The 27,531-nt window shown below is 43.5% G+C and overlaps 2 protein-coding genes across 11 annotated transcripts in view; one reads left to right on the plus strand and one right to left on the minus strand.

The window, feature by feature from the left end:
- LOC116313436 (triple functional domain protein) overlaps positions 1–9,394 on the plus strand; it is a 63,543-nt gene extending 54,149 nt beyond the window's left edge. For 2 of the 4 annotated variants that reach the window (XM_039605548.1, XM_039605549.1), the window contains 20 exons: positions 146–294; positions 408–474; positions 576–679; positions 783–852; positions 945–1,034; positions 1,117–1,209; positions 1,357–1,407; positions 1,519–1,596; positions 1,685–1,876; positions 2,775–2,955; positions 3,071–3,328; positions 3,422–3,888; positions 4,650–4,897; positions 5,019–5,266; positions 5,552–5,714; positions 5,896–6,017; positions 6,104–6,182; positions 6,275–6,475; positions 6,582–6,720; positions 6,862–9,394. In XM_039605548.1, coding sequence (XP_039461482.1) covers positions 146–294; positions 408–474; positions 576–679; positions 783–852; positions 945–1,034; positions 1,117–1,209; positions 1,357–1,407; positions 1,519–1,596; positions 1,685–1,876; positions 2,775–2,955; positions 3,071–3,328; positions 3,422–3,888; positions 4,650–4,897; positions 5,019–5,266; positions 5,552–5,714; positions 5,896–6,017; positions 6,104–6,182; positions 6,275–6,475; positions 6,582–6,720; positions 6,862–7,413 — 3,552 coding nt within the window. In that variant the 3' untranslated portion in view covers positions 7,414–9,394. Of the gene's footprint in view, positions 1–145; positions 295–407; positions 475–575; positions 680–782; positions 853–944; positions 1,035–1,116; positions 1,210–1,356; positions 1,408–1,518; positions 1,597–1,684; positions 1,877–2,774; positions 2,956–3,070; positions 3,329–3,421; positions 3,889–4,649; positions 4,898–5,015; positions 5,267–5,551; positions 5,715–5,895; positions 6,018–6,103; positions 6,183–6,274; positions 6,476–6,581; positions 6,721–6,861 lie in introns of all 4 variants that reach the window. The other 2 variants (XM_039605551.1, XM_039605550.1) reach the window with 2 other exon arrangements.
- Positions 9,395–13,868: 4,474 nt separating this feature from the next.
- Positions 13,869–27,531, minus strand: part of LOC116313416 (growth factor receptor-bound protein 10-like) — a 52,929-nt gene continuing 39,266 nt past the window's right edge. For all 7 annotated transcript variants that reach the window (XM_039605743.1, XM_031731128.2, XM_031731120.2 and 4 more), the window contains 10 exons: positions 27,451–27,525; positions 26,594–26,731; positions 26,319–26,429; positions 24,604–24,702; positions 24,425–24,502; positions 23,217–23,333; positions 22,689–22,755; positions 22,483–22,570; positions 20,697–20,790; positions 13,869–19,742 (listed from right to left, as the gene is read on the minus strand). In XM_039605743.1, coding sequence (XP_039461677.1) covers positions 19,596–19,742; positions 20,697–20,790; positions 22,483–22,570; positions 22,689–22,755; positions 23,217–23,333; positions 24,425–24,502; positions 24,604–24,702; positions 26,319–26,429; positions 26,594–26,731; positions 27,451–27,525 — 1,014 coding nt within the window. In that variant the 3' untranslated portion in view covers positions 13,869–19,595. The remainder of the gene's footprint in view (positions 19,743–20,696; positions 20,791–22,482; positions 22,571–22,688; positions 22,756–23,216; positions 23,334–24,424; positions 24,503–24,603; positions 24,703–26,318; positions 26,430–26,593; positions 26,732–27,450; positions 27,526–27,531) is intronic.

A 27,531-nucleotide genomic window follows, 5' to 3' on the forward strand; every position in this document is an offset into this window, starting at 1 on the left:
TAAGAGACTTTATATAAAGGAAAGAATGATTTCTACTTGTAAACAAACTATACTCATTGATGGGTAAAGCACTGATATAAAGCTGCTTTTTATTTCTTTTCTTTTCTTCATTTCTTTCTGTTTTCTTTCTGCTTTTGTTGTGCAGGCTCTGGAGGACAGACCCAGCTCTCTGTCTGTAGAACAAGGAGACAGCAGCTCTCCCTCTTTCAACCCCTCTGACAACTCCCTCCTCTCCTCTTCCTCCCCCATGGAAGAAATGGATGAACGCAGGGCCAGTATCCTCAAAAAAAGACAGTACGTCTACTGCGATCTCACGCAACAGTAGACTAATGTTTAGGGAGCTCTAACGCTGCTTTTATAGCTCTCATTTTAAGTCTGCCATCTGCGTTTCTCCTCTCTTGCTCTAGTTTCATTCTGCTGGAGTTGGTGGAGACGGAGAGAGATTACGTCAGAGACCTCGGCCTGGTGGTGGAGGTAAGTTTAGTGAAACATTGTCTATGTGATGGATATTAAAATGAGTTCTGCGAGCTTTGGCGACTTCCTGTTGTGAATTCTTCTTGTGTTTCCAACACAAGGGCTACATGAGCAGAATGAAGGAGGAGGGTGTCCCTGATGATATGAAGGGAAAAGACAAAATTGTGTTTGGCAACATCCATCAGATCTACGACTGGCACAAAGAGTATGTAGGGCGTGCACACACACACACACAGACGTGTGGAGACTGTAGAGTTTTCCCTGTCCAAAATCAGCGCTTCGCTAACTTCTGTTTCTGTGTCGCTCAGTTTCTTCCTCAGGGAGTTGGAGAAGTGTTTGGAGGACCCTGACAGACTGGGACCACTCTTTCTGAAACAGGTTGGTCTGCAGGGAATTTCCAGCTCCTGCCTTCTTTGTAATTGCTTCCACACATCTGAAAGTGTAATTGTGTGTGTGCTTTATCTATCCAGGAACGGAGACTAAACATGTACGTAGTGTACTGTCAGAACAAGCCCAAGTCAGAGCACATCGTGTCCGAGTATATCGACACCTACTTTGAGGTTAGACTCTGGTATTTTGGCAGCTTTAGGTTCAAGTGTAACTCATTTTGCAGCTGTTAAAGAGACACATTTGATTTTGTAGGACCTGAAGCAGCGGCTGGGACACAGACTGCAGATCACAGACCTGCTCATCAAGCCAGTCCAGAGGATCATGAAGTACCAGCTGCTGCTCAAGGTTAGGCTGTTTCTATGCAGTAGAGGGCGCCAGAGCTCCAGCTGCTGCTTACTTACCCTTCATATTTGTGCTGTATCCAGATGCCCCTCGCTGTTACACGTAATGTACAAAGCTATTATTTTACTTGTGTTTCTTTGTGCATTTTAGGATTTCCTGAAACACTCTAAAAAGGCCGGGCTCGAGTCTCCAGATTTGGAAGTGAGATCTTAAAAAAAAAAAAAACCCACACACAAAACATAAATTTGAAAAAGAAATTATGCAAAACCGTTTGAGCAATTACACCAATCTTGTTCATTTCTGCTTTTCCAGAAAGCAGTGGAGGTCATGTGTATTGTTCCAAAAAGGTGTAACGACATGATGAATGTTGGCCGGCTTCAAGGATTTGATGTAAGAAGTCATTTTTCCCCGACATGAGTTAAGTAATACAACATCTTCCTTAAAGCGTGCGCTAACATTTCTTTCTCTTTGCCTCCAGGGGAAGATTGTGGCTCAGGGCCGCCTTTTGCTGCAGGACACATTCATGGTGTCCGACCCCGACGGTGGTCTGCTCGGTCGGATGAAGGAGAGGAGGGTCTTCCTGTTTGAGCAGCTTGTCATCTTCAGTGAGCCCCTGGACAAAAAGAAAGGGTTCTCTCTGCCAGGCTTCCTCTATAAGAACAGCATCAAGGTAATGATTTAAGGAGGGAGGATGTACACTTGTTACTTTCCCCACTTGAAGAGTGTCTGTTAATATGCTAACAATGAGGAACTTCAGCTTATGAAACATTTCTCCTTGTTGTTTGCAGGTTAACTTGATTTAATTATTCCTAGTTGTGTAATCTTGTTTTAGTGAGCAGTTTTAAATTCAGAAAAATATCTTTCTCCAGAAGAATAAACCATGTTTTCTCAAAAATTGGCCACAGGCTTAGTTTGGCTCAGCTTCTAAAGCAAAAGACATTTACCTGAAGCAGAGCTTAGTCTGTGAGTCTGTCTGGCTCCTCATCAAGTTCATGTAACAAAAGCTCACACGGTGCTCATTTTAAGTTACTGCATTGCCCTGGTTTTAACAATGGACTCTTGACAGACAGAAGTAGTGCAGTCCCAAGCTGCCTTTGTTAAACATCTCTTATTATGAGTAGTTTACAAATCTATAAGGCAGGTCAGCGTGAGGTGAGAGGACGGCGTGTCCCCGTTTACAATAACATTGCTGGTTAAGCCTCAAAATGCATCCTAAACTTCACTGTACTCTGCAAAAGCACTTTAAACATGTGTGAGAGAGGGAGGGGTCGAGATGTTGGGACAAAATAGTGTATACCATTCTTGATGGAGTATGTAGTTACATTAATTTAAAAGCCCTGCGCTCAGTTGGCGTTAACCCTTCATTCAGGGCTGTTTTTAATGACATTTGATTTCTCAAACGTTTCCTTCTGCCTGTAGTGAAGCTATAAACCTTTGTGTATAACAGAGGAATGTAAGGAAATTTGAAAAATACAAATTTAGGAAAGGTTGACATGATTAAATCTCAATATTTCTGTGCCGCTGACTCTGTTTGATGTGTTTCCCTGTTTTCTGTTTTTCTACACCAGATAAGCTGTTTGGGTTTGGAGGAGAATGTAGAAGGTGATCCCTGTAAGTTCATTCTCACTTCTCGGTCAGCCAACGGCGCCGTGGAGTCCTTCGTGCTTCACTCCTCCCATCCAGGGGTGCGTGAGGTCTGGACCCTTCAGATCAGCCAAATACTCGAGAGCCAACGCAACTTCCTCAATGGTAGGCTACTACACACACACACACACACACACACACACACACACAGAGGACTTATAGGTGATGTAAAAGAACTGCTGTGTACATGGCCACCCTTGTCTCTTGCACCTTATCACAGCTCTGACCTCACCAATAGAGTATCAGAGGAACCATGTAGGGGCAAGCAGTGCACCCAGCATCGGAGCTCCAGGTGGGGGCAACAGCGGTTCTAGTGCAGCCCCTGGAGGTGGAGGTGGAAGCTCCCAGAGTAGCTCCATCCCTTCGGGACCCCAGGGTGGCTCTCGTCGGCCGTCCAGGATCCCGCAACCCTCCCGCCTGCCCCAACCCCTACGTCACCACCCCGGGGCTGACCCGGATGGCTCCAATAAGATGTCAGGTATGAAACGTCTGTCTGTCCTTGTGAAATTTCACTTGTTTGACCCAATGAAAGATGTGACTGAAGTCTGAGTTTTACTCGCTTGTGATCCAGGTTTGTCCCCTCGTCCTGTCCCTCCTCCTCTGCTCCCTGTGGGGGGCAGCCCGCAAGGCAAGCGCCCTATCCACACCACAGAGGACCAAGCTTATACCCCCATCCCACGTGCTACCGTTGGGCCTCTGCCCTCCACACCCACTTCTAAACCACGGCCAGGAGCCGTGTCTCCCATGGCCTCCCCCATGGCCACTCCCGCCTTTGGCAAGGACACTCTCCCCCCTCCCCCTCCCAGCCCAGGCCAAAACCAAAAGTCTGGATCTGGATTCTGGAGCTCAATGCCGGGCTCTCCAGCCAGCCGGCCTGGCTCATTCACCTTTCCGGGAGAGGCGGGAGAGACTCCGGTGCGACAAAGCTCAAATCAGAGCCAAACCCACAGACATTCCACGCACAGCAAGGAGGCCGACCGCATGAGTACGTGCTCATCGGCCAGCGAGCAGTCCATCCAGTCCACCCAGAGTAACGGGGTAAGACCACTACCTGCTGCCCAGTGCTGATCCGACTAACCCAGAGGCAGAGGGGGGGCCGGTCTGTCCTGTCTGCCTTGTTGTCTCCTGTCCTGCTGCCAGCGCTACTAATCTGTCCCTTACTACGCATCTCTGACAACCTCCACTGCTCTTCAGCATCATCCTCTCTAGCTTTAGACAGTTTCTGAGGACAATCTCTAGCAAAGGCTTCAACTGTCAACATGTTTTCAGGCTCAAAAATCTTTCTAGCGGACCTCGCTCACCTCTTCACTGATTATCTTTTAAGGCTGTCTCTAGATTCTTAACTCTAACAAAGCTTATACTAACACTTGACTTCTTCTGGGCCGTCTTCATGGTGTGTTACTTAAATGTACTTTTCCTGCAACTAACTTCTGACGTTTGCAGTTCACCTGCAAACGTACTCAGAGATCCTTTCATTCAGCCTAACGTTTCTCCTCTCGTCTTTGTGTCGAGCTGCAGAGCAAAGACGAGTGAAATGGAAAACTTCATCTTATTCCTGCCTTTCTTCATCCAGTTAGCCTTTTCCGAGAAGAAATTAATAAATCCCTGTTTTGTCTTTCTTCCGCTTGAATGTGTTTTTACAAAGCCTCCGCTTCTTTTTCTCTTTATCTCATCAAAAGTGGCACTCGCTACAGATGTCACCCCAGATTTTTAGATTTGAAAAAGTTACCGTGTTTAATGCGTAATCCCTGCATGTCCATCTGAGTTTGCTCTTACTGTTTTCCATCCCTGTGGTGCAGAGTGAAAGTAGCAGCAGCAGTAGCGTATCCACCATGTTGGTGACCCAGGACTACACGGCTGTGAAGGAGGATGAGATCAGCGTCATTCAGGGCGAGGTGGTCCAGATCTTGGCCAGCAACCAGCAAAACATGTTCCTGGTGTTCAGAGCAGCCACCGAGCAGGGCCCCGCCGCCGAGGGCTGGATCCCCGGATTTGTGCTGGGACACACGTCGACCATTGTCCCCGACTGTCCCGAGGGATCCATCAAGTAAGAGCAAGATGGGGGGGGGGGATTATTTTCAAATTCATAATATGTGCACTTGAGATTCTCATCTGCCGTTTTTATCAAGACACTGAACTCACTGCCGTCATTTTCGTTCTCCTAGCAGGAAGTCTTCATCCTGGCACACGTCCCTGCGTATTCGCAAGAAGTCTGAGAAAAAGGAGAAGGAGGCAAAGAAGGAGACCAAGCTGGAAAACGGTTACAGGAAGTCCAGAGATGGCCTGGCCAATAAAGTTTCCGTAAAGGTGAGTTTCACTTCACTTCAAGACTCTACAGCGATGCCTCGAAGTTACCGACTGTTGACATTTGTTTATCTTTTTTTCCAGCTTCTAAACCCAAACTACATCTATGATGGTGAGTTTGAGCTCCAGACCTGATCCTTCGACATTGTTCCAGGTTTCTCTTTGTCACCACAGCACACAGCAGGAGCTTGTCTGTATCAGATGCATTCTCACTACACTGCAAATATCAGTTGGCTTTAGGCTAGGTGTGGGGTAGAGGGTGCTGCTGGAGGCGGGGCATGTGATCCTCACTTGCTCCCTGCAAATTTTCCATAACCTGCTCAATGTGGCATTACACAGATTTGGAGCCAGAAGTCTGTCAAACAGTGACAACAACAAATCTCTTCTTTCCTTTCAGTTCCCCCTGAGTTCCTTGTACCTCTGAGTGATGTGACATGTGACAACGGAGAGAGCGTCACCCTAAGGTGTAAGGTTTGTGGGCGACCCCGGGCTACAGTCAGCTGGAAAGGGCCCAACCAGAGCAACCTCACTAACAACGGACACTTCAGCATCGCCTACAGGTAAATAATCGAGCAGGTTTTACTCCTCAGCTATAAAAGGCTGATTGAGTATCACCACGCCAGGTGGCAGGCATCAGCTTTGTTGAACACGATAACTTGAGAGTGAACCTGCCGCCCCGCCGAGCTACATTCACCCTGTTATGATGGAATAGATGAATAAAGGAGTGCATGTTTGTTTCAGTGATACGGGTGAAGCGACTCTGCGGATAATCGGCGTAGCCTCTGAGGACGATGGCGTTTACACGTGTGTTGCCACCAACGAGCTGGGCAGTGTGACATCATCAGCTAGCCTCAGAGTGTTGGGTGAGCATAGAGACAGACATGAAACATATGCGATGAGTGTCACTGCAGATTTTATTCAACCACCCTCCTGCTTTCATGTGTTTCAGCCGTGTCCACTGACGGGGTCCGAGTGAGCTGGAAGGATAACTTTGAGTCTCACTACACTGAGGTGGTTGAACTGGGAAGGTAACAGACACGCTGTGAGAATTCAGAATATAAAAGCTACGGCAACAAAAAACTATAAAGTAAGCGGACCGACTGTGTCGTCTTCTCGTCAGGGGTCGTTTCTCTGTCGTCAAGCGCTGCGACCACCGGGGCACCAAACGCACGGTGGCTGTGAAACACGTCAACAAGAAGCTGATGAGGAGAGACAGAGTGACCCAGGAGCTCAATCTGCTCCAGAGACTCCAGCACCCACACATAGTCACCCTGATTGACACCTACGAAACTCCCAGCAGCTACGCGTTAGTCCTGGAGATGTGAGTAAACAGCAAAAGCGAACACACAGAGTTAAAACCCTGCATACACATACGCACAGCTCTGTCACGCCATACCTCCGACCTGATGTTTTACTTTGGGTTTCAGGGCCGACCAAGGCCGTCTGCTGGACTACATCGTGAGCTGGGGGAATCTGACTGAGGAGAAGGTGGCCTGCTACTTGAGGAACGTTTTAGAAGCTTTACACTACTTACACAACTGCAGAATAGCACACTTGGACATAAAAGTGAGTCCTCACTTTTTCATTTTCCTCCAAACATTGAAGGGTGCCTGACATGTGAATGCAGTGCGGTGGTGAACAGTCACGTAGAAATCCTGACGATGAATGAATGAGAATCCATGAGGCTAATCTTTGCTCTCGTTACAGCCTGAGAACCTGCTGGTGTCCCACACCGCCAGCGGCCAGCCAATAGTCAAGCTCACAGACTTCGGTGATGCTGTGCAGCTCAACAGCGCCCACTATGTTCACCCTCTGCTGGGCAGCCCTGAGTTCGCCTCCCCAGAGCTGGTCCTTGGAGAGCCTGTGTCGCTGACCTCTGACCTGTGGAGTCTGGGCGTGGTCACCTACGTGCTGCTGAGCGGCGCCTCCCCCTTTCTCGACGAGAGCGCAGAGGAGACCTGCCTGAACATCTGCCGGCTGGACTTCAGCTTCCCCAGGGATTACTTCCAGGGCGTCAGCCAGGCGGCCCGGGACTTCGTCTGCCTGCTTCTGAAGACCGACCCAGGCAGAAGGCCCCCGGCCGGCCTCTGCCTCCAGGAGCCGTGGCTGCAGGCTGGCCAAGGCGACGGCCGGGCAGAGGGCTGCTTGGACACCTCCCGCCTCATTTCTTTCATTGACAGGAGAAAACATCAGACCGATGCCCGGCCCATCGGAGGGGTCAGGAGCTTCATTCACGGTCGCCTTCAGCCTCGGGTTTGAGCAGCTCTCAGCCTCAGCGCTCCAACCACAGCAGGAGACGCTGCTCAGTTTGGGGTCCAGCGCTGAGGCTGAAGAGTCTCTTTATGGTCTCGATGTAAAAAGGAGAAAAAAATGAAAGCTGATCTCATCCTCTTTCACAGATTTTCCACTAAATAAAATCCTGTTATCCTTTTAGGTTGTTTATTTGAGACCTGCTGAGGTCTTAAGCCAATCGGAGCCCTAGAGAACTGAGTTCTCACCAATCATAAATGAATGGATGCCCTCGTCTACTGCTGCTTGCTGGTTTCGTCTTTTTGTAGTTAAGTGAACAAAAACAGTTTAAAAAAACTATTATGAAGTAAGTTATTTTCCTCTGCGCGAGTTGAAGCTGATCAGAAGAGCCAATCGATCGAGCCTCAACGCCACCGCACGGGCGCAGCTCTTTCAGGAGAAACCGATGCCAACGGAGCTCGCCACAGAGCAAACCGCCCTCCAGGAACAGACGGTGTGTTTTTGCTCTTTTACCCTTAAACAATAACTGGGATACTTTTGAGAAGCAACCCTTTCTTATAGAAACAGTGTATAGAAAGGCACAGTAGTGTCTCTGCGATTCCAAGGAGGAAAAAACAAACACATCATTGTAGAAAACGCTCATAAGTTGAAGATTCGTGTGCTACTCTGGTCTCTGCAGACACGCGGAAACCGCGACAGAGCTCATCAGCGGAGACATTTATACATCAGAGCTTCTCGATGGCTGCGCTTACATTAACGTACCCTAATCTAATCTAAGAATACCATGATGACCATGTCGTGAGTAACAAATGCTGCACTGTCCAACCCGAGAAGAAACAATAGACGTTCGTCTTTTTTTTTTCTTTTTTTTTTCCTAGAACAAAACTTGTGTTGCGCAGATATGACATGTTTAAGCCTTACCTTGTATAGAGACTTCGGCCTTCTTCCCCTCACGTTCGCAGTGGACTCGAGACTGTTGGAGCCTTCGGTGGCAGCGCTGAATGTGGAGGCGGCGGAAGATGAATTTACTGTAAATGCACTCATTGTATGTTATGTTTGATTATCATGTGCAATGTTGCGGCTTTAACATTTTATGCAACTATTTATGAAAACATCTGTTGTATCTGTAATAAATCTAGAGAAAAGCATGTACTTGGTACTGCAAGCACTGCTGGTAGTTTGTGTTTATTCGATCGCCGAGTGTTAACGACCGCTCCGGGGCCAGGCCGCGTCAGAGGTCACGATCTACAATCATCACGTTTTGATCAAAACTAATTTAACTTTTTTTTGTACTGTATGCCTCTGTAGTATTGGTACACCAAAGTTGCTCTAGCTTTATAGTACTTAATAAAGAAATGGTTTTATTGTGATTACATTTCACTTGAGTTAGGCCATCCATGACCATGTTAAATGATTGTTTACACGAGTAAATGTCAGAGGAACGCTTTTAGTTTACTCTCTTTATACCTTTATTAAAAAGGCGGGAGATTAAAGGACTGAAATGTACTCTTGGATGGAAGCTGAATGCAAGATTTTACTTACAAAGTGTTGTTTTCACTTTATGTACAGATACATGTTGCCAAAATATTTCTTCCATTTAAAAAAAACAACAACAACAAAACACCTTTAAATGGTAACTAACCAGTAACTACACAAGATTGCTATGGTAACAATAGCACACAAGTCCAGTAAGGGGTTATGATTAAATCAGCCCCCTCTTAACCTTTTTTTAATTTATTTCAAAAGGTGTACACACAGGCCATTTAAAAACAAGAAAACTGGACTGGATACCTCAGTTTGGGTTTTTGTTGATTTTTCTGTTTTTGTCGCTTTGTGTTTTTGTTTTCCCGTTTTTGTTTCATAAATTGTTTTTTTGTGTTTTTTTTAGTTTTGCATGTATATTTCTTTGTACAAATCATACATATTCTCTCCTGTAAATAGTGTCATTTTGCCATCACTTATTTGAAAATTAAACGTAATGAACACACGGGCCCAGTTTGACATTTACGTTCTTTTTGTTTGTTTTTTATTGTTTGTTTGTTTATTTATTTTCTGTGGGGGGAGTGGGACGGAGGGTCTTTACAAAGCTGAAATAAACATTAAAGCAAGTTTTGTTTAGATCGGGTAGCAACATTTTCAAGACTTTGTTCATTTTTCCCATCATCTGCTCACCACTTTCTTTCTTTTCTTCCCCCCCCCCTACAAATCAGATGGTTTGATTTTGTACAATTCCGTATTCGAGTTTAGTGACGTAGGCTGACGTCATGTACAGGACTGGTAATAAACTGACGCTCACACTTTCCTAAAACACCTACAAATACTTAACACTTTCAAAAATCATAATTATGACTTTTTCTTTTCTTGATTTGTTCTGCATTGGAAAATCAGACCGTTTGAGCTCTATATGAAAGATTAACAGAACTTTCAGGTCTGAAAAGTAAACCCAGTGCACAAATGCCTTAAAGTGGCATAATCCTAGTGACCAGCAGGGGGAGACTAATCTGTTTGCAAAGAAAATTAAAAGGTAATGCAATTAAAAATGCACATGATACAATTATGGTCTCAGTCCATGGTTTCATATCTTAACTGTTCCTACATGGTGTTATTATAAACCCCCTATGCTTAAACCCAAAGAATGAGTGAGTTTCCTCCACAGGACATCTGAGCTTAGCTTTATCGAGAGGGTGAGGAGCTCCGTGTAGAGCTGCTACTCCTCCACATTGATGGGAGGCTGTTGAGGTGTTTCAGGCATCCCAGACCAGGAGAAAGAAGATGTCCCTCAGCTGGCTTGGGAATGCCTCACGCTTCATTCACAGCAGGGCAATTATGTCTGTTTGTGCATGTATTTACCCGCAGAGAGCTTGTAGAGACAGGTTTTCCACCAGTGCAGTCCTCAGAGATCCCTGCTGCATGCTGCTCGACATGGATGATGCTGTGTGTCGCTCACATGCTGAGCTGTTGACGAGTGAGGTGAAACAGCAGAGTTCACCAGCAATGGGAGAAAAGCAAAAACAAATTAAAATGAAATATTAAAAACTACACCATGAAAGGTAAAGACAGTGGTTTCAGTGGACACTCTTTACTTTTTTTTTAAGACTCTGTTGCACTTCAACTCGTCTGTTAAACTGTATTTCTTGGAAATCTGTGGGGCACACCTGTACTTTTATAAATAAAGAATATATCAATATTTAATAAAAAAAATATATATGAATAATATAATTTAGATGAAAAACACGGGGAAAGCAAAGGTTTCTGTGTGTCCAGTGTTTATATATCTGGCCACAAGATGATGAAGGCAATGGGCAATGTCACAGTTGGCTGCATCCATCTTTTATATACAGTCTATAGCACAGACACTTTCTAAAGTACCCCACACACTGCAGATCTGGTGTTTCTTCATCATAATACTCATAATTTGTCAGCTGTTATCAGAATCAGAATACTTTATTAATACTTGAATAACAATTTTAAAGACTCCCACAACTAGTAGTGCTGTGGAGCCACTGATGTGTGCTTACAGGTGGGGAGATGCTATCCTCTGTATCTGTACGAGACGGCATGTTACGGTAAGTAAACTGAACGAAGGAAACTCCACAGGGTTCTTTTAATATTGGCCGATAAGCCGGTAGGCGTAATCAGTCGATTACATCATTTTACATCAACATTTTATATTTGTGTGTGTGTGTGTTTAGATTAACAGCCATTTGGCGTCAGAGTTACCATGAAACATTTACAAAGATCAGTATCGGCCTGGCCTGGCTGTGACCACTGCCTGGCTCAGGCAGTAAAGCAAACTTAGCTTGTTTGACTATTTGTTACAAAATAGTGAAGTTTCTTTATAGAACAACTGAAAAATATTACCCTTTACCAGCTATGGAAGCGGCCTTTGTAGGTTCTAGTCAAATAGCTGGTCTGCACCGCCCCCAAGTGGCTCTTCTCTTATATTGACGAGCGGCTGCTTTACAAACCTCACAGATATTGACGGCTTAAACGGTGTTTTGGGTGGAAAACAGATGTTCTATATACACATATGTACATTTCACCTTATGAACAGAGCGATAGGTCAAATATTCTATAACGTTTGCCCAAATTCATTCATAAAAGCTTCTGTGAAAAATGCCTTCTAAACATGATTTTTAGATATAGCAGAGCAGTTATCAATCTTTTCTTTAATTATTTAATCCTTTTGTCAAATTTGGCTTTCTGGTATTGTGGTTAAAACATCTGTATTACACATAAAAGATCCCTGGTTTGGTACTGTGAGGATACACAGTCATTAGCTAGTGCACAAGCCCTGATTGTTGGGAAGTCTGTCTCATGAAGAGCATCCGGTATAAAATCTGTGCCAAATCAGACATTTGGATCATTTTGCTGTGGTGACCTCTTGGGAAATAAGGGAGCAGCTGAATGTAGCTCTGGTTAATTAGTATATAATAAAACCTGTTACTGCAGGGTTGAAGCAAGTAGCATTTATAATTTTCTAATCCTGGGTTAGTGAATATTTTTTGCTGCTGTAATACCGTGAAATTATTATTTCTTCTCCAGATGTGCACAAATGTGGTTTTAAAAACCCGATACGGTGTTTCCGTTTTGTGCTCACAGTTTCCACTCTTTATAAGACATTAAAGGCCAGTTAGAAACACTTATGTGTGAACAGATCTTTGCACCATCTGGTGCCTTATTTGAACTTGTGTGACTCAAAGTCAGCAGGTTTCTGACACTGGGGGCGTTCACGTGCAGTGGGATGTTCCAGTACTTTTTAACTGGAATAAAACTGACCTCAGCATGGGCACACCTCTTCACATGCCTTGAACTGGCTTTGACAGCTTCTGCACAGGACAGGCAAGACTGAAGTGTGCAAACAGGAATATAACATGTTACACAAGCAAGATCAAATTACATCGATTTACTTTACTCATGCTTTTGACTGTAGGTAAGGCAAACTAATAAAAGAGATTATTTGATTCAGGTAAACAAAAGTAATTCCAGTGACATACAACATGTTGCTCCAATGATGCAGTGGTGCAGGTTGAGGTGTTATCCTTTTCTGCTTCAGTAACATTTGATAACACTGATAACAGCAACTTGTGAGGTGATAGATGCACCACTGTGTTGCCCAGCTATTTGTATACCTTGACTTACACATTTATTTAACCTAACTACATGTGAGGTTAGTTAGTGTTCTACCCTGTCCTAGTTTTGTGGTAATTGGCCTCAAAAAAGCACTGGACTGGCTTTTTGCACTGCAAGCTGCATCCACACACCTAGATGGACAGATCGGGGGGTAGAGAGGGTTCACTGTCTTGCCTGAAGACCTTATGAGTGTTGGACAATGTGCTCTAAATCTCGAGCCACCATAAAAAACAGAATATTTGGGGACCTTAGTTGAGAGCCAGGTAACCAGTGAAGTGATCCATCTGCGAGATGTGACTAAAAACAAAATGTATCATTTGTACTACTCTCCACACAAATTATTAGTTCAATTGAAATAAGTTGCAATTATATAGCGCTAATTAACAACAACAGTTGCCTCAAGGATCTTTATATTGTAAGGTCGAGACCCTACAGCAACACAGAAAACAACAATCCGATAATTCCGTATGAGTGAGTGACAGTGGGAAGGAAAAACTCCCTTTTAACAGGAAGAAATCTCCAGTAGAACCAGGCTCAGGGAGGGGAAGCCATCTGCCGTGACTGGTTGGGAGTATTTTTACTCAAATGGCTAGTGGGTTTTATCAAAAGAAGTAAATAAAAGAGTAAAATAAATAAACAAAGCAATTTCCTTTTAATGTTACTTTATCTTCTGCACAAGAAGGGAAATGCAGAGGTATGCAAAGTATGCAAGACCTGGATTGAAAACCAGCAGGGAACAGGTCTGATGAATCCACATTTGAATGTTCTGGTGTAACAAAAACTTGCAGAAACTCTACAGTGACTTGCAGTATCTACAGTCACCTGTAGAACACGGTGGAGGCTCCATCACGGGTTGTGCTAGAAACCAGCGAAAGGTGTCGGGTGTTTTTTCCAGAAATTTCTGCAGCTATTTCTCATTTCCTGGAAAAATATAAAGAAATAAGGGGTGGCACAATACTCAAAAGTAACGGGTTTTCGATGTAATGGACAATCCTGGGAGCTAACTAGCTATCTCTGTAGCCTTTAAATGACATTATTTATTACAGTTAAATATATTTGCTTCAAATTTCAAATTAAAGATTAATTGATGATAAAAAGGCAAAATTAAAAAGACAGCTTCCTGTACCTTATTAGACTGGAATACTCTAAGGAGTATCTGATTTACTAATCCTTCCATGAAGGATGAAAATGCCCAAAATTGGAGTCTGGTTGCAAGAATAAAAGCAGTTAGGAAGACCACATGTAAATGTTCCAGCATATGAGTGAGAGTACATAGCGTATCTAATCCAAACTTCAAACAGCAGAGAACAACAGAGCAGGAGTCAGGCATGTTTGGTTTATAGCAATGTTGTCTTTTATTCTAATTTCCAATAAACAGAGAATATATCAGTCCCTTATTTGTACAAAAATACCTGAACAGGATACAATGTAGATCCAGGAGCCGCACAGACAGAATGAAGCAAAGCACAGTGGAGGGGTGTATGTGAGAAAAATTATTACAGTTCATTTGATCCTTTGTTTTTGTTTTTTCCTCCCTGAAATTTTTTATTTGACTTCAACTTATGATGACTTTGACCCAGCAATAAAAACACTGAGTTAGCTTCACTTGCACCTATACTGTAAGTCACCAATGTTCAGTGGGACTGACGTGTGACGTCCACATTAGCATTTAGTTCTGCTAAGGTTGCATTTCACAGTCACAGCTAATTTGAAATGCAGTGTGAGAGTGGACGGACGGCAACTAGGGAGCTGTGACCGTTTCAGAAAGAGGCACGTGCTGCGAGAGAATACACAAAAAAATGTTACGCACCTTTAAGAAAAATAATCAGACAACATAGACATTATAATGAGATGCACAATCCTCTGGAGCTACAGCTTATAATTGCACTACTTGTGATGAAAAGCTTAAGAATTAGCATGTGCGCTCTCCATCAAAAAACAATGCTCTGTGTGTGTGTGGGCTTAATATCCAAACATGGAGTATAAATGACAGAGAGGGAATACTGAAAGAGTTGAAACCTGGCAGAGATGAAGACTCCGACAGCCTGTCAGCTTATAAACACAACCGAAGTTCAGAAATTTGACACGTGCCAAAAATCCAGTTTGATTTCTTAAAATAAAAAAAATGTTTAATTTAATTAATACTGTATATGCTGTGGTATATGTCATTTTGTGGCAAACCAAAGACAATACACAATAAAGTCATACACACAATCAAATAATAAAAAAAAGGAAAAAACAAATCATTCTTCATTTTACATGGAGTTATGAGCAAAAGCATAACAGCCCATACATAGTGATCTGTGACCTAGGTACAGTGTTAGATCTACATCTTCTCCATAGCTTCACATACTTTGAAAACAAAAGATACTTTATACTGGTATATATTCATATGATTGGACTTCTGTGAATGATTGCATTGTAGCACAGTGACTTTAAAAAAAAAAAAATGCAGGGAGGACGGTGATTTTGTCCCCGCTGACCCATAGTGACGTGGCTTTCATCCTCTGTCAGACAGGGAAGAACCTAAACTGATGACCGGGAATGCTGGGAAACTTCCAGTCAAACTCCCGTCTCCTCTAAATCTGCAGCTTACCCCCCGACTTTACCAGACTGTCTTCTTACCGCCTCTAAAAGGGCAAGCGCGTTAGCCAGCAGAGTTCCTGAAGGGTGAATATAACAGTCTGGTCATCCGCACACAAACACACACATTTACCACAGGGTCATATAGCTTACAGGCTGGACACAGGTGGGAGAGGGGGGCGGGGGATTCAAGCATTATCCAATCCCTGGAGAGAGTCTGACCTGACTGACCAGAAAGGCCTGATTGGTGGAGTGCAGAGCTGGTGAGTCGTTTAAGTCACGCGATTAGTTGGCTGGTGGCGGCAGTGGATTGTGTGTGTGTCTGTGTGTGTATCAGTGTCGGTGCTTAGAGTCTGGCGACCTCATTCTAACCCTGTGAATCTGGGATAGGATGGATGGAAACTGCAGGTGAGGGTGGGACGGGTGCAGCACAAAGCTAAAGCAGGTGTTATGTCACACGCGTTCAGTTGGTCACGTGACAGTAGGAATGACAAAAGGATTCCTCGTCTCCTTTCCTGGGCATCTTTTTCCTGTTACTATAAATAAGGTAAAAAATAAACTAACTCGTGATCTGTTTAAGCTACTTAGAGTGGAATTTCTATGTGAATCTAATTTTTTGGAACTGATCTCTATGCTGACTATTACAGATTCATTTTTAGAGACCTGGCAACAGCATCAACTATTGGCATTTTCTCCTACATGTCATGAACTGGTTGATGACAGCTCATTTTTTTCAGTAGACCAACTTTTTCTGCTTTACCTGCTATGTGTTGTTTTCAGTTCATTTTCCAGACTGCTTAAGGAGCGCTTAAGGGATGATCCTATGTAGGTGAATCCAAAAGTTAGCGTTACCCTGGTTCCCTCAACAAAAAGCCAATAATGGGACCAAATGACAAAAAAAATGAAGGGAAGGGTGGAGGGGGAAAAAAAGGTTATGATACCGACTGATTCACAAACTGATGCCATTTTCAGAAGTTTTGAACCATGAATGCTAATTTTGGGCATATCGGATTAAGGTTCTGTGTTTAGCATTTAGCCACCTAAACTCCTTCTCTGTAACATACATGTGGTATGTTCTAGTATAAAGCTAGGGTTCAACCAAAAAATTAAGGAAACCGAAACAGTAAAAAGCTAACACATTTCGGACACATTCATGTGACAACTGTTTTCCATGAGATCTACTATCACAGCAGTTAGACTTACAGACTAACATCGCTAATATCCAATTTAGTCAATTTAGAACATTTTAGTTAAATTTTGGTGTACTGAGATCTCTCACGTGGCATCAGTTAGAAACGATATGGTTGTCACTGGTTGTCAGGGAAACGTATTTACCGACTGGTTGTTAATGTTTCCAGGAGGTTGGTGGCTCTCGCTGGGTGAAATCAGTTGCAAAGTAGGTGCTATAATGAAAACCTTCCAATGACTCCTTTGGTTGCTAGCACATTTGCATCTCTGCGTTTCATGTATGTCTGAAAGATCTTTGTAATTACTCTCTGAGCAGTAGTAAACTGTGAAAACCGGCCACACAAACCAGAGATGGAGAGGATTCATTCTTCAAAGTAAAAGTTGTGCTTGAGATTTACAACCAGCATGTTTTAAAAAAGGACAACTTTTACATAAAAGCAAATATTCCTTGTTTCCTTTTTTTTTTTTTGCTGCACTTTTTACAGTTTACAAAATGTTTTCCATACTGACAGGTGGGTCATTGGGGAAAAATAGGGGTCACTGACCACTCGGAAGGCCTGTGTGACTGAGACTTTATTTTTTGAGTGAAAACCATCAACCTCCATTAACTACTTGCAAGCATTCAAGGAATACTTATTTCCCCATCATGACCAGTGGTTTCCAACTGGTTGCAGACCAGTCTATAGGCTTGTGTGATTGGGGCCTTGTTCACTTTATCCTACATTGTCACATATCCAAAATGGCCGACAAGTTAATGTCACATGGTTAGGGGTCACGTGTCTACAAAAAATAAAGAATGCAAAAAAATCTCAAGAACCAAACGTGACAGCTAGTACAACAATCTGAAATTGGAGGTTCAGTTCACTAAACCTGCTATTTGAGAAGCTTGAATAATTGAATACTTTTACTTTTTCAAAATGAAAAAACAAAAACAAATATTTGCTGGCCCTTAATTTGCTCAAACAATGACCTGGTACTACTAAACTAAGTGAAACCCCTCTGTAATGTTAGCTTCCTATGTCTCTGTAGCGGTGGATTTGTTGTTTGATGGATTGGTTGTGAAATCAAGAAAGAAGCCCTTTCTGCTTGATTGTAATTTAGCGACCCTGTTGATGTTCAGCAATGGTGCTCAAACACTTCATGCAGCTAATGGAAACATCTAAATACAGAGTTGACTGACATTTTGTCCAGATCTGAGATTGCATCACCAGTACATGTTTTCGAAGTTGTGTTCTAATGGATTTTTACTTTACAGGAATCTTTGAGACCTTTTGGAAAATATATTTTTTGCTTTCCTGTTAGGGAAGAAGGCAGGGATGAGAAGCTAGCTAGTTACGTGTGATGCTAGCTAGCAGTCTGCAGCCAGCTAGCCAAGCTCAGTAAAAACATCAGATACCTTTCACAAACTGTTGTTTCCAGCATGATAAAACATATTGATTACTGAGCTTTAGAGGTGGCTGTAGGCAGATTTTATAACCTCTGTACAGAGCCAAGACTGCTAGTCACGCTAGCATTAGCCTCATTTTTAATGTACAGATCCTGTAAGAGTGTTACATTTCTTAACAAGAAAGCAAAAATGGACCGTTTCCCAAAATCTCCCACCACTTCTCCCCATCCATGATGTTCTTCCACCACCCCTGAAAATTTTTTTCCCCAAACGTGTTACTCTATGTGCATTTCTTTTTAAAACATAGCTTCAATGTTATACACAAGGCTCACAATTTTCACTTAAGGCGAGTGAAGCTCATTTGACTGTTTGTTGACACACAGACAACTGAGTTCACGTTTCAAGTCATTTGTTCAAATTCCATATTTTAAATTTTTTTAACAAAAGTTTCAAGAGTGCTTTTGTTGCTTTCAACGAGGGAACAGTGGTCAGAATCCAAACACGACAGCTCCAACCCATCGACAACAAATCAGGCTGATTTTTAAAAATGTGCAAGCAGAGAGCTCGGAAATTATTTAGTAAAAGGAAAACATTCAAAGACAAATTCACCAACAGATAAAATAACCAATTTGATTGACAAAAAAAAAAAAGACCGAAATGGTAGAAAGCTTGGGGTTCGACACACTTTTAAGTGAGTCTATTTGACAACCTTCCTCTTCTTCCTTAAAGTCTTGAGACACCTACAGCTGGTTCAAGAGCACATTCATGTTTTTTAACTGTTGTGGTCTTGTTGGTACGACACACAAGGCTGGGGGGGTTAGTTAGATGTTCTTAAACCTTACTGGAAAGCACTGCATGATGTGACTGTGCTCCCACACCACCGTAATCCAGTCAGAGCTGATGGAAATTCGCATGCGTGCTTTTCAGAAGGGGAGTGAAGGAGGAAGAGGAGGCAGCTTCTCTTAGCTAAAGAGCTGTCGTCTGTCCGCTCGGGAGTGCAAAACAAGTTCTTCATTGAATCAACAGTAATAAAACAGCATTAAAATGACATCAAGTAATCAACTCTACAAGAGAGGCTTGTACAGCCTTCCTGATAAACATTCCTCTGTCCTTTCAGCAAACCCTCGCCCCTGCTCTGCTCGTCTTGCCTTTCAGCGACTTCTCGTTTCTCTCCCGACTTTTTTCTGAGCTCGTGTGGAGGCGGGATTGGGGTTGCATCAGGGGTCTGTGGGTCGGGACACGGCAGCGATGCCACGTCATGCCCCGCTAAGGTGTTTCCGGGGGTTGGAGGGCAGGGTGTCAGCTTATCCAGACTGGACTGCACAGGTTGAGAAAACTCCTGGATCAAGTTTGATGGGACCCAGGGAGGTTCCCGTCCATCCCTGATGATCATTGAGGAAGTCAGAGGGTGGCGCTCCCCGCCCACCTCGGTATCGAGGACAGGGCGGGCACCACAGCTTATCAGGCCTGGAGGATGGGGAAGGTGGGTGGGGCTGAAGGGTTTGGGACTCTAAAGGAAGGGATCCATCCAAGAGACCCACTGGAAACATACTGTAGCCGTCTTGTGGTTTCACATCACGCTGGTCTTTCTCTGGGGTCTGAACACCAATAACAAAACAACCGCAGGAGTCCACAGTCTTCGACACTTGGCCTGTCCCAACAGCTCTCGTTCAAACAACCGAGCAGCAGTAAGGTGGAGACGAACGTTACCCACTGGGTGACATCAACTTCCAGTCCCGGCTCCTGCAGAGTTGTTCACATCCGCAAAACAGGACGTAACTTTTCTCCATCTCCTCAACCCCCACTGCGTTGGTAAGGGAAGGGGTAAAGGGGACAGAAGGGGAGGGAGGGGGATCTCAGGGAGAGAGGTGTGCAAAGAAAGGTTTGGGGGGGAGGAGTGTCACAAGGCCACAGCGGTGCATGGGTGTTTGAGCTTGCAGGGCAGCACTCCTCTGTTAAGCTGGTAAAACTCCACCAGGTGGATCAGGTCGGTGAACTTGGTGGCGCCGTCGTCGAGGCTGAAGAACACCTGACCGTCCTCCTCACACTTCAGAGCAGAATCAGACAGAGGAGAGGAGATAGTTTAGGCACCACATGACAGAGACTGATCTTTATGAGGTAACGATAAAACATGGAACACCTGACAGGAGTGCAAAGAGATGATAACATCCAGGTCTAGGGTTAGGTTTGGGATATTATCCCTTCTCAGACCTGGAGATGACATTAATATTTTCAGTACAGTCTGTGGAGTGATCCGACTGGCTACTTTTTGCATTCCTTTGACCATATAAACTACAAACCAACAAATTTTATACTCCTACAGATTAGTTTGTCTATCAGTCACTTTGATCCACACTGGAATATCAGGGATGGATGAAGATGAATGATTTTTATCAACTGGGCATTTTTAACATTAAGACTTGACTGAACAGACAGAAACTCCATTGGACGATAATGGCCATCTATTATCAGTTCAATGTAATCAACCTGAAATACATATATATACCTTTTTTCCAAATAAAGTTAAAACACTTGCTGCATGCAACTACATCTTTGTCAATAACTGAGTGATCTGTTCCCTCTGAGCTGTTTCAAGCTGATTACTGTCCTGCAGCAAAATAAATCTAAGCACACGGCTGCCTGGGAGGAAGCAAAAAACACATTTTAAAATCTTAAAAAAGCACAGCGTACTTTGGAAATGGGTTGGTGGTGATGTTAAATGAGTGTAGCAGGCTTGCTGGGCAGAGTCTACCGTAGGGTTTTTTTACACTATAGAATTAAGCTGCATCGCAGACTATTTTTAAAGATGGACCTGCTTGCGGGGACAAATATACTCCTTTGCCGGTGATGCCGACAAGCCACAGCAGCTGGTTTTTGAGACTGTGACTGCAGTTTAGCAGTCAGACTATAACAAGAAGTCAAATTTGTGTCATTTTCACACCGTTTCTCATTTCAGTGCATCTTAACAGAGGCGGTGACATTTTTCTTGCTTCACACTGACCGGTAGGATCTGGAAGTGCTTGATCTTCTGGTGGTGGCACAAGGTGAGCACGAATGCCTTGGGATTACTCTGACTGTCCCGCAACAAGAATAACCTGAAAGAAAAAGATTACATCATGAGAACTAGTTCAACCACCTTATAAAAAGGACTGAAATATCTACCATGAATTTCCATATGCTCGATAATACACACCTTGAATATACTGCCCCAAAAAATTAATGGACCACTTTGAAAACACATCATATCTAAACTGAAAAAAACCCACGTTGGATATTATTCCACTGGGCAATGTGTTAGGATGAAAGGATGCCACATCGTTTGATGAAAACTAAATGATCAACTTACAGAAAGCTGAATTCAAAGACATCCTGAAAATTTTAAATGATGCAGCAAGTTATGGATGGTGTACCGGGGCATCTCCTCCCAGATCTGGACCAGGGCATGACTGAGCTCCTGGGCTGTGTGAGGTGCAACCTGGTTGCTCAGATGGACTGAAACATAGAACATAATGTGGGGTGTTCTGTTGCATTTAGGTCAGGCCAGTCAATGGTATCAATTTCTTCATCCTCCAGGAATTGAGTGGATACTCTCACCATATGAGATCAGAGATTCCCATTCAACAGGAGGAAACCAGGATCCACCCAGCACCAGAGTAGGGTCTGAGAATGGCTCCAAAGATTCCATCCTGATACCCAATGGGAGTCAAAGTGCTGTCACCTAACCTGTAGAGGTCTGTGTGTTCCTCCATGGATATGTTTTCCCAGACCATCATTGACCCACCACTTAATCAGTCATGCTGAATTATGTTACAGGCAGCATAATGTTCTCCACGGCTTCTCCAGACCCTTTAATGTCTCTAATACGTGCTCAGGGTGAACCTGCACTCATCTGTGAAAAGTGCAGAGCTGCCAATTGGTATTCTATGGCAAAAGCAAATCTGGCTCCAATGTCCTGGGCAGTGAGCACAGGGTCCACTAGGGGATGTCGGTCCCTCAGGCATCATGAAGTCAGTTTCTGATTGTTTGGTCAGAGACATTCACACCAGTGTCCTATTTGAGGTCATTTTGTATCTCTGGCAGCGCTCACCCTGTTCCTCCTTGCACAACGGAGCAGATACTGGTCATGCTGATGGGTTAAAGACCTTCTACAGCCCTGTCCAACTTTCCCAGAGTAACTGCCTATCTCCTCCATGCTCTTGAGACTGCTGGGAAACACAGCAAATCGTCTGGTAATGGCTCGTATTGATCTTGACTGGTTTGTACTGTCCAGCCAGTCCAGCCTTTGTAGGGTCCAGGTATCGCCTCATGCTACCAGTAGTGACACAGACCCAAGCTAAGTGCAAAACTAGTGAAAGAAACAGCCAGAAAAGATGAGGAGGGAAACATGTCAGTGGCCTCCACCTGTGAAACCATTCCTGTTTTGGGGGTTTGTCTCATTGTTGCCCCTCTAGTTCACCTGTTGTTTATTTCATCAACACCAAAGCAGCTGAAACTGATTAAAACCTCCTCTGCTACTAAACTGACCACATCAATTCCAAGAAGTTTAACTGACTTGATGCAATATTCTGATTAAAAAGTGCTCCAGTAATTTTTTGAGCAGTGTTCTTTTGCAGTTTCTGGAAAGCATTAAAACTTGCTGTGTGTGTGTTGTTTCTTTGACGACCCAAAGCGCAATCATCCTGACAGCACTTGGACTACTTTGACAAAATTATCTTCCTTTAATCCTTTTTTTCCTGCCGGAGCCTTCACGTGAGGAGCGCTCTCCATTCGACAATGTCGTAACTCACCCATCGACTTGGCCTTGTTGTATCATCATTTTGTGGGCTTCCTCTCTCATGATACGACCATGAAACCACACCTGTGTCCTGTGAATCACTAAAAAACACGGGAAATTTTTCACACACACACAGACACAACCACATTATATATATATTTGTAAATGTATTTATACTGCTCATGGTGTTATTGCTAGGCCAGTGTCACATGAGAGTACCTGTGCTCAGAGAAGATGGATGCAGGGGACTGGGACTGCCCAGGACATTCATACGCTGGCTCCTTTTCTATAAACACCACATTTATCGTTAGATATCATCATGTAAAACAAAACTCCCTGCATTAGTCAAAATCCCTAAGCCACGCCCATCACGTGTGTAGCCCTCATGGCAAACTAAGCTATGTTTAAACATCACTGTGGACCAAAACAAACACAGGAATGTTTTACTGTTTCAATTCTTTTTTGTCCAATAACAAACACTCTACTGAAGGATGCACAGCTTTGGTAAAGTGCAACTACTACACACTTTAATTCACAAAGAAAAGGCATCCTTGTAGGGTATGAAAGGCTTCAGTGCATACCATCCATCAAAGCAGTCAATTTTTAAATATACTGGGAAACTCCTGCATATTCTGTGGTAATCACATAAAGCAGCTGCGGCTTGAACGTTTGCACTTCTAGTCAGATATCCTCTACTTCCTATCTAACCCCACCCTGCAGAACAGAATCCAAGCTCCCTCTGCTTACCCTCCAGGTATGCCCTTCTTCCAGGGCGGCGCTCTGGGCCTCGATGGGGTTGTCGATGACGCGACCGGTCCGCCCGGAGAAGTCCATGGCAACCAGGGAGTTCTCAGATACGCTTCGCTGTTTGGAGGGCAGCAGTGTGGGTGGAGGGTGATGGTGGTTGGGTGGGGGTTAGAGGGAGGGGGCATACAAGAAAAAGGGTGGAGGGGTAGTAGACAAGGGTCAAGGGTCAAACAAGCCAGACACACTCACTGGAGCATGACAAATCCTGTCTGCACACAGACCCACTTTAGTCACACAAATGCCCCTTTTGAGGAAAAGCACAAGCCTCTGCTGGATATCTGGCTGTGAGACTTTCTTATAATAAATATAATATTATATTATATTATAATATTACTCTTCACAAAATAATCTGACATTCATTTTTCCATTTTTAGGAGTCGTTGTTATATTATATCCTAAAACCTTTCAGAAGAAGTTACATTAATTAAAAATTAGTGCTCGAAGATCTGCTGTGTTAATTTTGACTCCTTTATTTTTTATCACGGTCTTTCTAACCGTTTCCTAACAGCTTTGATAATCATACACCATTACTCTATTGAACAAGCGCAGTGGCAAACCCAGCGTCAGCTTCTAAACTGAACGCTGAGTTCAGGAAACATCAGGAAAACTGAGTGGAACTGCTTTTAGTTTGAGCTGCCACTGATCGCCTAATACTTTTGGATAGCGGGGTTTGTGAGTATGCGTGTGAAGTTTTAAACACAGGCTAACTCGCTGTAGAAGTGTCTAATCTTCAAAAGGTTAGGGCACAGACTTCAATTGTGGAGAATTGCAACTTAATTCTATTCACAATCTTTCCAAAGGAGCTTATGACACCTTTTTCAACACCTCATGGTGCGAGGGGATTACACATCACACCTGCAAAAAACAATTTTCCTGTTCCCTGTACATGTGTTGGAACAGTATGTAAATATTCACTTATTTGCAGGAGCCGGGACTGTCTGCTTACATTAGCAGCAAACGTCAGCAGTAGCCTGGTCATCCGAATATAATAATCTATTTCAGAATTTCAATAAAACAAGTTTTTTCCTCTTAAGAAGGTTTGAGCCTCGTCCCAAGTTTACTATCAGCTAACTCATGCATCAATGGATTCGTCCCTGCTGGTAGAGCAGAGTTGTAATAAGGCGATGTCACAGAGAGCAGATCCTCACCACAGGCGCAGTAAAAGGCGAGAGGTTAGACTTCCTCTGCTGGGGCACGTTGTAGCTCTGATACAGCACTATCCCGTACTGCGGGGGCAGGAGAGAGGAGACGGCATCAGCTTAACGTCCGAGCACCGACTAATTCATTAATGTTTAACTGCGACACAAGAAAAGTGCAGGGTTTTTACTTTGAACAGCCTGAAGGCGGTCATCCAGCAAGTCCTGCTCTGCTCGTCCTCCGCACACAGCATTTTCAGTTCCTTGCAGTCGCTCCTCACTTTGCTGGGCTGTCGACCAAACAGAGGACGCAGCGGGGAATTAGATTAACGAGATGCACATTGCAAACATGAACAGTAATAAGGCTTCATGTGACCGTGCCAGAGCACAGCCACTGTTGTGTTCGGCAGCACAGGTCTGCGCTCTAATCACAGCAAAGCTCTGACTGCTTTGGGGGTTTGAGTGGCAATCAGGAGTCGACTGCAAAGAATTTAGCATTTTCCACATGAACCAATCTTTTTGAAATATTTAAACACTGCATGCAGTCAAATAACATAAAAGTAAGTAATACAGGAAGTTTAGGAAAATCTATTTTTTTATGATTTATGAAAGTCGCAAACTACAATCCTTGTAATTTGCGACTTTCCAGGCAACTCCCTCCAAAATCACAGCTTAGACTTTTTCCTTTCTCCTTCCACCACTAACAAGGGCATAAGGCACACTGCTCCCTAAATACAACCCCATACTGATAAATTCATTCATGTCGCCATGGCAACAAACCCCACCACCCCCTCACCCCACCAAGAAAAATCCCTCACCCAATCCTGCACTGTCACCCCCGCTGACAGCATCTGACACGCCACTCGTCTAGCACGTGTGTGTGTGTGTGTGCTTGTGTGTGTGTGTAAAAGAGAGGTGAAGAGGTCAGGTGGGCCAGATTCCCTGTGCCATCCCAGCTTATCCCACTGAGCTTATCCCAGATCAGCAGGTACGCCCACCGCAGATACCACCCGGAGCGGGGCACAGTACTGAGGGTGTGTTTAAACCCCTGCTGTGCTGTTTTAAACCCATGTGTCCTCACAGACACGCCCACTGCATACAACATATGCAGAGAAGGACTGACTTTAAATAAAGATTTCAAAACTGTCAAAAAATCTGTTTTTTTATATTGAAAAAAATCAAATGAGACATTTTTTTAGCTATTAAAGAACAATAATATTCATCTCTAGTGGGAGCCCTGACGTTAAAAACTGCACTTCCTGTAATGACCACTAGAGGCTGACTCTAAGACTGAATCAATCCCCACAGACTCCCATGTTAAAAAGCACAACTTCCAGGCAGAAATAGGCATGTTTACAGTCTGTTCAGCCAGTTCTTTCCTCTATAACAACAGAATGAGAAGTGAGATGTGTTGTAACTGATGCACTGAAACTTTATTAAAGTTGAAAGTTATGCAGTATTAGCGGATTAGCAGCTATAGCCGCTAGCTGCCCGCTGAGCTACATTTCAGCTAATCTGAATCACTGCACTTTAACTGTGTTTGTGCTGTTGGTACCTTTTGGAGCATTTTGTGTGTAATTATGTGGCTAATACTAAGGCCCGAAGTGTGATAACACTACTAACAAACTATTCGAGAACTCTTAGCTTCAGTGTTGCTGAGTCAAGATCTACTTCCATGTTATTTAGCAATAATTAGGATGAAATCATAGCTAAATATAGCACATATCTGTTTATGGATGCAGCTTTCTGACCACCCAAACGCAGTCACCTCTGGCTCCACAAAAATAACAACCAGGCGGCCAAAATTCTAAAAATCAGAAGCCTCAAAACATGATTTCACAAACCAGTGGGTGATGTCACTGTGGCTGCATCTTTATTTACAGTCTGTGGTTTGTTTGTGTGTTACCTTGATGCAGAACTGGTAGTCTGTGGGGGCGTTGTAAAGTTTTCGGCCCGTGATGACGGTGAAGACGTTACTGTCCTCCAGGTCTGAGAGTACCTGCAGGTGCCGGGGTTCCTGTGGAGGTTGTGAGGGTGGCGATATATGATTTAAGCTAATGCACAATAAGCGCAAACACACACACACACACACACACATTAGGCAGATTTGGGCAGCTGACCAGCCCTAAATATAGTTTACTTCCCACCACTTCCACAATCAATAAAGCAATACTTTCTCACCTTGGATGTTCCTTTAGTGGAGTAATAAAGGCCGGAGCGGCGCAGGAACATGTAGAGCTTTTTCCAGGACTTGCGTCCAGGCTCTTTCACATACAGATAGCCCTGAATCTCTGGACAGCTGCTCGAGTTCAGAAAGTTCTGGAAAACGAACGCACAACAGCATCTATCGTTAATACTGCTGCAGGGCAAGGATATTATAATTAACCAAAACTAAATATGGTTTGTTAACTAAAATAAAATACAAATCAATAAAATTAACTGAAACAATTTGGTGAACTTGGAAAACAAACTAAAATAAATATCCCTATTTTTAGTGTTTGTTAGTTGGGTAAAAAGCTTTATTACAGCTTGCCTGATGAGGCATTGGTGGACGTGTTTGCTGAAAGTCTACAAGTCTCTAGGAGTCAACCGCTTTCAACACGTTCTGTGTTTTTACTGCAATAACTGTGATGATTTTCCCAAAATCTCACCTGTGACCTTAAAACTCAAACTGAAGCTAAGAGAAAACTAAACAAACATTTTCAAATATTAAAAACTAAACTGAATTAAAAACAACAAGCCAAAATGAAATAAAAAATAACTATAATAGCACTGCTGCAGGGGAAGTGAATACAGCACTGTTTGGGTCTCTGCTTTTAAAACAGATCATGATGAAAATCTGAATTAAAAATGAATATCGCAGTGAAATAATGAGGCAGCGTATTTTATATTTCTAAAAATCAGGAAGCAAATGGAGCGCAGCACCATAATCTGTCTGTGCATGCGCATGCATATTTTTGGATGAACAGATGGTAACGCTCTTGAGATATCAGGGCTCGTATAATTCGTAGTATTGCTTCACTGAGTCATCAACTCACCTGTAAGAGCTGTGACGGAGGAATTGAGCCATCAGACTCCTGACAAAAAGCCACCATCTGCTCCGGAAAAAAGTTCTGGAT

Source organism: Oreochromis aureus, linkage group 22, assembly GCF_013358895.1.
Source record: "Oreochromis aureus strain Israel breed Guangdong linkage group 22, ZZ_aureus, whole genome shotgun sequence".
Classification (NCBI taxonomy): Eukaryota; Metazoa; Chordata; class Actinopteri; order Cichliformes; family Cichlidae; genus Oreochromis; species Oreochromis aureus.